Here is an 11663-nt window from a genome sequence, read left to right on the forward strand (position 1 = left end):
TACTTCCCAAAGGCCCCACAACATTCACAAATTACCACCAAGTGGGAGCTAAGTATTTGAAACACATCAGCCGCTGGGGGCAATTCATTCAAAACACCACACACAACAAATAGCTACACAGACACTGACTACTGAGAAAGTTTAAAATACCAAAACAGAATGATGGCTGCTGCTGGCCTATGAATGCCAGAAAAGAATGCAGTAATATATCTTCAAATTGTGAGAGAAAAAAGACTTTTCCCTATATACCTTTCTCTCTCTCTCTCTCTCTCTCTCTCTCTCTCTCTGTGTGTGTGTGTGTGTGTGTGTGTGTGTGTAAGAGAGAAAGATAAAGAGAGAGAGAGGCACATAGCCTTACCAGTCAGGTACACTAACCAGTCATTTTTTTTCTAAGAAACTACTGGAGAAAATATTTTTAGCAACAGGAGGAAGAATGAGGGAAAACTTGGATTTTAGAAAGAAAAGATTTCAACGCATGAGAATAGTAAAGGTAAACCCAGGTCAACAGCTATGCAATAACCAGAAGCATCTGGTCCAGACTGAAGCCAGGGAAAGAATAACTTCAATATGGTGTCTCAGGGAGAAACTGAAACTGTGATGGTGTTTAGAACTCTGTTTTACTATATTTTAAATAATGTAATGTGTCTGGGCAAAGAGATAGCAATGAGAACATAAATGTTTTTAAAAAATTTAAGAGTGATTACTACCTCCAGAGGAAAAAAGTTTTCATTAGAAAAGAATCCACTTGTTTCCTCATTCAACAATATTTTATAAGATTGTGACTTATAGGAACTGATAACAAGAACTGAGAAGAATTTGCAAGATTTATTATCAATGTTTTAGTTCATATTCGGGACATTAACAGGTAAGTATATATATTATCTTGATTGGAAATAGAATTTAGGGCTAGAGAGATGGCTCAGTGGTTGAGGCACTTGCCTACAGAGCCTGGTGATACCAGTTTGATTCCCCAGTACCCACATAAAGCTAGATGCAAAAGGTGGCATATGCACCTGGCGTTCGTTTTCAGTGACTAGAGGCCCTGATGAGCTCTCTCTCTCTCTCCCTCATTCCCTCTCTTTCTCTCTCTCTTTCTCTTGCTCTCGCTCTCTCTCTTTCTATATCTGTCTGTCTTTCTCTGCTTACAAATAATAAATAAATGAAACATTTTTTAAAAGAAAATAGAATTTAATTATCTGAAAGTGGCTAGGGTACAGTGATATGTGCCTTTAATTCCAGACATTCAGGAGGCACAGACAAGAGGATCACTGAGCCATGCCAACCTGGGGAACATAGTTAGGATCTGTCTTAAAAAGTAAAATGAGAATAAAAAGTTTAAAGTGACTAAATTATGAAACCACTACAGGGTGGTGATACAATCAGAGGAAAGAAACCTAAGTTCTAATTCCAGCCCTCCAAATTCTAAAAGCTATGTCTCTCTGTTTTAGTTCCCTTATTTGAGGTCTGGGCAAAAATTCCTTCAATTTTTTACTTACATGCTCAAATCTGCTTATCTTTAATGAGGCTATTCCTTGTGTTTTACTTTAATGATTCATTAACTGTTCATAAGAAGTATCAAATAAATCACTTCTTCTATAAGATCTTTGATAGGCAGAAACAAAAACATTTTTCTCTGAGCTGACATGCTATAGAACTACCAGAAATAAAACCCTTGCAGGTAGTAAAAGGAATGTAGCACTCTGGCGAGATCTTAATTGACTCACTAAGTTATGGAGATTTTAGGCAACAATTTACCCTGTTCTTAAATTTTAAAAGTAGTTGTCATAGCAACTCCTAGACACAGCATATGGTATGTCTGGTACCTCCAAGATAACAGAACAGATTCTTGATGAATTTTCCTTACAATATGTTGTGAACTTTTGTACTTTTTAGTGTGTCAGTGGGCAATGTTATAAGGTACTGGTCTTCACTGAACCATCTATATATCTCAAAACTGCTTTTAAAACATTTATCATCTGCAAAAGCAAACAAGCAAGCCTTTAATGCTTCCCAAATCCCTCAGTGTATTTTTATTTTAAAAATAACAAACAGTAACTATAACAGAATAAAATGATAAATCATAAGAAAAATATTCTGCTGATGAAAGTAAATTAATGCCAGATTCTACTTTTTCACTTATTAGACTGATAAAATACTGAAATGGTAGAGTTGAACCAGTATTTCCATCCCAAAAGTAAATTTAGGAATATAAATTCAAAACCTTTAAGTGTCTTGCCAGTAGACCTAGTATTTTCATTGCAACAAGTTTATGCTAGAGAATTTTTTTAATGGACATAGGTTTTTATGCAACTATTTCTGGGAAAGAATTAATGTAAGAGCAAAAATTAGAAATAATCTTAAATCACTGAGTGTGGTAAGAGACATCTGTAAACCCAGCAAAACTGAGGTAGGAGGATCATGTGTTTGAGGCCAGCCTAGGCTACATAGTGAACTCTCTCAAAAACTAAACATATATCTACATATATACACATATATAAATATATATGTTCATATATATATATACATATATATAAAATAATCCATAAAAAGAAAATATTTAAAATTAAAAGTTATGTAAGCAATCTCCTTCTACTGGTCATTATCTATACATATTTCATGCAATATTTTCTATTATGTTTTACTATTAGTTATGATATAATTTATTTAAACTCATGACACTTTAAAACTACAATATATATGTATGTGTATATATATATATTTATATATATGCCATATGCATATATATGTTACATATTTTAAAACAGATTTTTAAATAATGTTGACTAAAAATTTTTAATTTTTGTATTCATTTGTTGCACACACACAGGATATATAGGTGCACCAAGGTCTCTTGCCACAGCAAACAAGTGGCTGTCTGGCTTTATACGGGTGGCTGTGGAATGGAACCTGAACAATCAGGGTCTGAAAGTAAGTGGCTTTAATCACTAAGCCATCTCTCCAACCCCAGTGTTGGCAAAATTTTAAAATAAGTTTATGAGACCACATGTGTAATCATAGGAAAAGACTTTGGAAAAATATACTACTCTGAAACATAAAATGGCTCTGGCAGGTGCCCTGAACTAACCCCCAATGAGTCATACCCTTGTATGATACTTTTGAAGAAAGCTGGAATTCATGACTTGATTCTGGCCAATTAATATAGGAAAGACAATGGGTGCTATGTCACTTTCATGCTTGTTACAGTATATAAGACTGCATTATCCAACTGGAAAAATAGTCATTAGCCTGTAGGCTTTGAAAATTCAAGCTGCCAAGTGGCAATGTACTGTGAGAAGTCTATAAGGGCATGAAAAGAGTTTCTATGTCAAAAACCTGTCCCTTCAAAGAAGTAAATTCTGCCAACAACCTGCACAAGCTTGGACAAGATGTTTTCCTAGATGATCTCCAGATGAGAACATGACCCACCCCACACTTGCAGCATGAAGAATAAGAAGCAGAGAACCCGCCCATCCTCAGTGGAGACTTCAAGCCTACAGAATCTATGTGATAAGAAGTGTCTTAAGCTACTATATCTCTAGAAAGTAGTATTCATTATAAATTCTCCTTTCTTATTTGTACTCTGCTAAATTTTCTAAAAAGTTATAATAAGATTTTCTTTGCTTTTAAAGTCAAAAGATGTTATTTTAAACAAATCATCTGGAAGCAAAAAAAAAAGTCTGCTCTTCAATTTTTAACTGATTTTGAATGTGGCAAAAGAATGTTTTTAAAAGTGTACAATGAAAATATAACACTAAGATTACCCCAGATTTTTATTTTTTTAATCATTTTAACAGAATATTTTATTTAAATTTTGTTAACATAGATGGTTTCTGAAATTTTAAGCTTTCTATATTTAATAATGCCTGCTGGGAGAGAAAAAAGAAATCATACTTTTAAATTTTTTTCCTTCCAATTTTGACCATGACTTAAAATGGAAAAAGTTGTGTTGATGTGCCTGAATGTTCTCATTTTTAGAGGCCATTATGCACTTTAAATTCTCTGTTGGCATTTTAATTTCATTTTACAAAATAAATCCCAACTGACAACAGAATAAAGCAAATTCTAAGTCAACTAAACGAAAAAGTGTCACCGCAAACAGAAAGAACTTTGCAAACTGAAGCAACATTTCATATGGCTCCTGAACCTAAATTTCCAAAGTTTCAACAAGAAAAAAAAAAAAATACTGTATATGTGGGAGGAAGCATTGATGACTAAAACCATCTCTCCAAGTTACTGTCCACAGCACAATGTTACCATTCAACCTAACATACATTTAACATTTCGAAAAGTTCTTGTCAAGCAATGCTTAACTTCCAATAATTATTGCTTGTTATAGAAACTTACCAAAATTCCATTTATCTTTCCCTAAGATTACTCGACTTCCATTCCTTATAGGAAGTACTATTCTCAACACAATGGATAGCTTAACTAGACTCCTCTAATAGCTGTTTTGTCCTCAATGTTTGCTTGGAAACTCTGAGGAATTTGGTTGTACCCAATCCTAAGCAAGTGGTACAAGTTGTATATTAAACCCTTAAAACCTGGTAAAAACATTACTGATATTATCCTTTCTTAGAAATGAGGATCTATTGAAGTAGGGATCCATCTTACATACTGCACTAAATAACAAACTTGGCTCTGTTTATCAAGTTATTCAGTGATCTTTCCAATATTCATTAGTCTTAGAGTTGCCAGCAAGACGCAACTGCAGTGGCTTAGGATCGACAAGAAAGAAGTGCTCCTCAGAGACTTTGAGCCTCTTCTTGGACATCTCCATGATACAAGCAGTGATGAAATAAGTCCATATTGGGTTTGATCTTCAATATCTTGCCTTTTTTATATAATATTCCCTCAAATTTCAAGTTTCTACTGACTCTGAGGATATTAAACCCCACCCCCTTTTTAGTGGTGTGTGTGTGAGAGAGATGTGGCACCCCATACACTTGCCTACATGGTGGGGGCCCAGGGGGGCTACAGTGGCCAGAGCGGAATGTTGCCAGGTGCCCTGCTCCTCCAGTCTTCCACCTGGCCATCTTTTTTTTTTTTTTTTTTTTTTAATTTAAGCCAGAGTCTCTTTACTTGTTCCGGAACTGTTAGGGTTCTTACAATTCTTGAATCTCTGCCTGTATGCAGGTCTGGGTTTACAGACATGTGTGGATATACCCGAGTGATGAAACTCTTTTCAAAGAATTCTTTTTTAAACTATTTTATTTATTTATTTGAGAGAGAAATAGGTAGATAGGCAAAGAATGGGCACACCAGGGCCTCTAGTCCCTACAAATGAACTCTACATGCATGTGCCACCTGTGCATCTGGCTTCTGTGGGTATTGAGGGATCAAACCTGGGTCCTTAGGCTTCACAGGCAAGCACCTTAACCTGTAAGCTATCTCTCTAGCCTAAGGAATTCTTTAACAGATCAAATATGAAACACTGTTTTCCTAGTTGGAAACATAGTTATGTATGTTAATATTTATCTACCTGCTCTTATTTCTTTGCTGTTTATCCATAAGAGAAAATTTACTGGGAAAAGGCAAGGCCTAGGTCTATGGAGCCACTCTGGAAGTGGAGAATTTTGAGATTATCTCTTACACTAGTATCCTCCAAACTAAGTCAGTCTTGGGTCAATATTGAAGATAGCACAAAAATTTCCATCAGTCTTTAATTGTCTCTGACATTCTAGTACTAGGAGAGAGTTTCTCTCTAAACCTTTCCTCAAGTCAACAATTAAAAACCAGTTAGATTTGCAGATGGAGATAGACCTGCCATTAGTCCAGAGGTCAATTCACAAGAGTCTGAGTAGCAATTCTGACTGTTCACAGATTCCCACAGTTAACCTTGGTCTGGATCTACATCTTCATCTACACTGGGCTGTACTCTTCCTTCTCCTATACATTTATGTTGTCCCTGAAATTCTACTTATCTTTCAGAGTATTATCATCTCTTTGTCTCATCATATGGAATTTATACTGGTCACTTTGTTAAGTTTTATATGACCAAAATTGTTGATTTGAAAGGCAGCCTGGGACAAAATATTCTGAAGGCCTACCTATTTTTATTGGTATGAGGATATATGCCAAAAGTATTCAGACTCTCTCAGCTTCCTCCATTCTAATGTGAGGGTGTTACTCCAGTTTTCCTTTTCCTTCCATGAGGCTATTCCTCTCTGAATGAGTCTCACAACATTACCCACACTAGTCTTGAACTCATAGCAATACTTCTGCCTTGGCCTCTTGAGTGTTGGGATAAGCATAAGCCACTGACAGATCTTGGAGAGAAAAGAAGAAAGAAAGTCATGTGAGAAAGAGATGGGAGTGGAAATTCTATAATCTGAATATCAAGAGTCCAACACCGCCAGAAACCAGTAGCAATCAGGAAGGATTCTTCCCCAACAGCCTTCAGACAGAAAGTAACTCTGCAAACACCTTTATTTTGAACAACTGATCTCCAGCACTGTGAGTGAATAAACATTTGTTGCCTAAAACACTAACTTTAAGGTAATTTTAATTATGGTAGCCACAGGACCTGAGTTTGATTCCCCAGTACTCACATAAAGCCAAATGCACAAAGTGACATGTGCATATGGAGTTTATTTGCAGAAGCTAGAGACCCTGGTATGCCCATTCTCTGTCTCTCTGTTTCTCTCTGTGTGTCTGAATCTCTCTGTTTGCAAATAAATAAAAATATTCTTTTAAAAAAGAGGAAAACATGTAAGGTCAGCCCCGGGCTTTTACTCTTATGTGCATATACATGCACATGTATGTACACACATTATGTGAACCACACACCAACACACATACACATTCATGCGTATCATACACACACAAATAACTCAGATTCACAAATTGCTTTCTTAAAAAATACCTTTACTGCGCACGAGATGGCGGCGCCCAGCGGAGCCGCGGCCGCGTTCGGGGTTCGCGAGGCTGACTCCGCCGCCTGCGCCCCGTTTGGGCGCCGCGAGCGGGCGACAGGGCCGCCGGGGCAGGGGCACCTGCGCAGCTGGCTCGCGAGCCCACGCCCAGCCTGCGCCGCCCTGGGCCCTGCCAGATCCCACCCTATCGGCTCCCGGCTTCCTCCCGGTCTGCCCCGTGCCCGCCCGCGGCACGCAGCGCGAGGCTTCTCAGGCTGAGGTCTCTCCTCCAGTCTCTCCTCGTCACTTTAGAGATGTTTGGCTTCTCCTGTCCCAGCCAGCCCTCCCTCCACACCCGGGCTCCCCCTAACCTACTTCCTGACATCTTGGCTCTCCCGTGGTTGGAGACCCATTTCCCTTCCAAATGACTCTCCGACCCCCTGAGATATGGCAGTCTAGACAACAGCTCACTGAGGAGCCGGCCTTCCCACTGAACGCAGCTCTGGTCCTACCATGGAGGCTGTGTACCTGGTACTGAACGGGGTGGGCCCGGTGCTGGACGTGCTGACCTTGGTGTTGGATCTCAACTTCCTGCTGGTGTCCTCCCTCCTGGCCTCCGTGGCCTGGCTCCTGCCCTTCATCTACAACCTGCCGCACACGGTACTGGCTAGTCTTCTGCACTTGGGCCGAGGTGTCCTGCTTTCGTTGCTGGCCTTGATCGAAGCGTTAGTCCGGTTCACCTTTGGGGGATTACAGGCTTTGCGCACTCTGCTGTATAGCTGTTTCTCTAGCCTGGAAAGCCTAAAGCGCCTGGGGCACCCGGCCTCTCATGGGGCGCTGCGGAGCCGGGAGATACTGAATCGAGGCGTCGTCGGTGTGCTCTCCAATGGCCATGCTTTGCTGCGCCAGGCCTGCGACATCTGTGCCAGTGCCACGAGCCTGGTGGCCTATGTGATTAACAGCTTGGTCAACATCTGCCTCACTGGCACTCAGAACCTCTTCTCCGTGGTGCTGGCCCTGTGGGATGCAGTGACGGGGCCGCTGTGAGGATCCCAGATGTGCTGGCCGCCTTCCTTGCCCACATTTCCAGCAGTGCTGTGGCCGTGCCCATCCTCCTTTGGACCCCTTGTCAGCGCTGGAGCTGCTGGCCTCGGCTGTCCGTTTCCTGGCCAGCTTCGTGCTTTTCAGACTCACTGGGTTGATGTCGCTGCTTTGTGTGTTGGCAGTGACCGTGACTGTGTTGTACCCGGACCTTACCTTGAGACTGGCCACCCGAGCGCTTAGTCAGCTTCACGCCGGGCCATCCTTCCACAGGCTCCGAGAGGATGTTGTGTGGCTGTCTCCTCTAGCACTGGGTTTGGAGGCCTGGCGGCGAATCTGGAGCCGCAGCCTACAGGTGGCCAGCTTGCCGAACCGGGGAGGGCACCTAGGGCCCCGCAGGGTGGCCCTCGCAGGGTGTTTTCAGCCAGGACCCAGGGAGAGGACGCTGGAACAGAAGCAGAGTCGGCCAGGACCCTCAGAGCTACACCTGCGTGGCCGAGAGCGACTCAAGGAGGAGGAGCCCACAGCTGGAGGGAAGAAGTGCGTGATCTGCCAGGACCGGAGCAAGACTGTGCTGCTTCTGCCCTGCCGGCACCTGTGCCTGTGCCAGGCCTGTGCTGAGATCCTTACGCGCCACCCTGTCTACCACCGCAACTGCCCGCTCTGCCGCCTGGCATCCTGCAGACCCCCAACGTCTGCCTCTGAAGACTGCCTGCCTGCCTGCCCTCCCGCCTCGCTCCTCGCAGGCCCCTGCTCTGGGACAGACTCGACACCACTCAGCGTTCGGGCCCGAGTTCTCTAGGCCCAATGGCTGCCCTGCCAAACCAAGCCCCAAGCCATACATTCAGGACATGGAGATGGGATATTCTGGAAGACTCGATCTGGTGGGGCAGGATGATGGTTACTGTGAATTCCGTGGGTCCCTGTGATGCTGAGGATGGTGAGTTATGTCACTATGCAAGGGCCTTGAGACTGGATGCAGTGGGCTGTCCTCCAGCCTGCCCAGGGCCCACCTAGATACCAGCTTCTGGGCCTATCCTTCTCTGCTTCTGCTTTTTCCTCTGGGGAATTTTTGGTCTCCCCTCTTCTCCCAGCTTCTGTGTCCACAACACACCAGTGTCATTTGAGTAGTTTGGTAACTCAAGGATCTTGGTGAGATCCTGTTTTTTATATTCTTTGGTTTTCTTGTTTTGCAGTGACCTTGAATATTTATGTTTGGCTAGAACCTCTGTGAACTGGTAGGTTTGGGAGTTGAATCCCTCAGATGCCCTGAGAGCCACTTCTGCCTGTCATGATCTTTTTAGACTCCCAACTTGATCCAAAACCCGGAATCAGGAGTTTACTCCTGAATAGGGGAAGTGCATCGACACCTGGCTATGGGACCATACACCCTCAGGCACCCAGCTGTACGGAAGCTGGCTTCAGAGGGTTTACCATGTTTTTACTTGTTCCTTCTCACACCCAACATGGCATTCCTCCCTGTCTCTCCCTGGCATTGGGGAGGGCAGGGTGCACATTCCGCTAGGGTCCAAACAGAAGGGCATGCAGCAACCTGAGGTCTGCCTATTTCCTGATGAATAAAGTTCTGTTGACAGCTAAAAAAAAAAAAAAAAAAAAAAAAAAAAAAGACCTTTGTTGGGCTGGAGAGATGGATTAGTGGTTAAGCGCTTGCCTGTGAAGCCTAAGGACCCCAGTTCAAGGCTCGATTTCCCAGGACTCACATAAGCCAGATGCACAAGGGGGTGCATGCATCTTGAGTTCGTTTGCAGTGGCTGGAGGCCCTGGCGTGCCCATTCTTTCTCTCTCCTCCTCCTCCTCCTCCTCTTTCTCTGTCTGTCGTTCTCAAAGAAATAAAAATAAAATTAAAAAAATACCTTAATGCCTTAACTAAGACAAAAGAAAAACTTGAAACTTAAAACAGAAGAACCTCTGCCCTAGTATTCTCTCATCATCTATGCTCTTGAATATCCTTCTGTGATTTTTCTTACGTTCTCACCCATTGTCCCTCCCTTCTCACCAGTTGGTAGTGCTCAGAGCTCAATTGCCTCTTAAAATTAAGTATCTATCATACCACGAACACTTCTCACGATTTATTATCATTTCTGGCACCATTCTAACTAGAGACCCATTGCCAAAGACTTCTCAAAGCCTAGATAAGATAGAAAGAACTTTTCAGAAGAATTTAATGTAACCTTGTGAACATGAACTGTATAAGACTCCCATATCTATAGAAACTGGTTAAAGAACTTCAAGTATAATAAAGTTCGATGGAAAAAGCAAATTGGGAAGATGGTGAGGGTAACTTAAGGAATCTAAATTTTATGTGTAAACCAAGGAGTTTAGAAAAGTAATAGACATTAGAGAAGATATTTTGGAAACACACTCAAAAATATTTTATACAAAAATACATTTGACTCAGGCTTCTAAGTCCTAGTTCCATATAAAGAGCTTGGAAGTTATCACCCCATCCTTACAAATAAAAATCTAGATCTATGAAATACCCAATTTTGTATAATCTATAGGCAAGATGAAGAAACAGGACAAATTATAGTCCCCAAGACTGGGAAAACAGGTAAGAGAGCCATGATGCACCAGAGCAGAAACCTGTCAACAGAGATACCTGCAGGAACCAAAGCCCTGGTAGAGAACAGGGAAATGGAACTGATGAATTATACACTGGACCCTCAGTGTGGAAAAGTATGAAAGCTTCCAACTCCAGGGGTTCCCAGGCATTTGTGAAATTTGCCTCCTGAAACTTGATTCAGTTCTCTGGTAAATACTGGGTGGGGTGAGGGTGGGGAGGAATCTCCTCATACTTCTGGCAGGGAGAGAGGAGAAGAGACCAAAGGAATCATTATATTGCAACATTCCAAAATACATAATTCTGCTTAATAAGGTTTTAGTAAAAAAAAAAAAAAATCTAGTTAACCAGAGTGCCTCCTCCTGGGATACTACCAGAGTCTTCCTGAGGAAAGGGAGCCCAACTTCACTCACTTCCATCCTTGTGTAGAAAACAAAATCCTCAACTTCTGCCTACTTTATCTATCTTCTTCCACCAGCAGGAAAAAGCCCCCCAAAACCTTTATATTTCCCACTTTACAAGTATAGGTTCAACTGGAAAGCTAACAATCATAGGACAATGGAACGAATGCTCCTCTTCAACCTGCATCTCACCACTTATATAAGTCAAGGTCTATAAATGGAAATTACTCTTATCTGTGATATCATGTCTATATATTACAAAAACACTGCAAGGTATGCCAAAAAAGAGAAGAATAATCCCACAATTTGAAGACACAGAGTAAACATTCAAATCTGCAATGGCAGGGATGATGAAAATTGCCAAACAAGGAATGTATTGTGATTAAGGGCAGGAGAGATGGCTTAGCCATCAAAGGCACTTGCTAGCAAAGCCTGACAGCCCAGGATCAATTCCTCAGTACCCATATAAAGACAGACGCACAAAGTGACATGTGTATCTGGAGTTCATTTACAGTGGCAAGAGGCCCTTGTGTTCCCATTCTCATTCCAATAAACAAACAGATAAAATATGTTTTCAAAAACACTATGATTAATGTTTAAGGCCTCTAAACATGCTGAAAAGACAGCAGCAACAGCAGATAGGCAATATAAGCAGTGAAATGTAATCCTAAGAAAGAACCAAAATAACTGCAAGAAATAAATATAAATAACTGAAGTGAAAAATTACTTTAGTGAGCTTAGTAGTAGACTTAACAAGGCTAAAGAAAGAATCTCCAAACTTGAGAATAT

At 41.6% G+C, this 11663-nt stretch overlaps 1 protein-coding gene across 1 annotated transcript; it reads left to right on the forward strand.

Moving 5' to 3' along the window:
* The first annotated feature begins 7090 nt into the window (after nucleotides 1-7090).
* LOC101615964 (E3 ubiquitin-protein ligase RNF26) lies at nucleotides 7091-9486 on the forward strand. The gene is given in 6 exon segments (XM_004667367.2): nucleotides 7091-7893; nucleotides 7896-7982; nucleotides 7985-8272; nucleotides 8275-8380; nucleotides 8382-8560; nucleotides 8563-9486. Coding segments are annotated over 6 exon segments (1224 nt in total). The 5' UTR covers nucleotides 7091-7364; the 3' UTR covers nucleotides 8598-9486.
* The last annotated feature ends 2177 nt before the right edge of the window (nucleotides 9487-11663 follow it).

This window comes from Jaculus jaculus, chromosome 7 (assembly GCF_020740685.1).
Source record: "Jaculus jaculus isolate mJacJac1 chromosome 7, mJacJac1.mat.Y.cur, whole genome shotgun sequence".
NCBI classification, from domain to species: Eukaryota; Metazoa; Chordata; class Mammalia; order Rodentia; family Dipodidae; genus Jaculus; species Jaculus jaculus.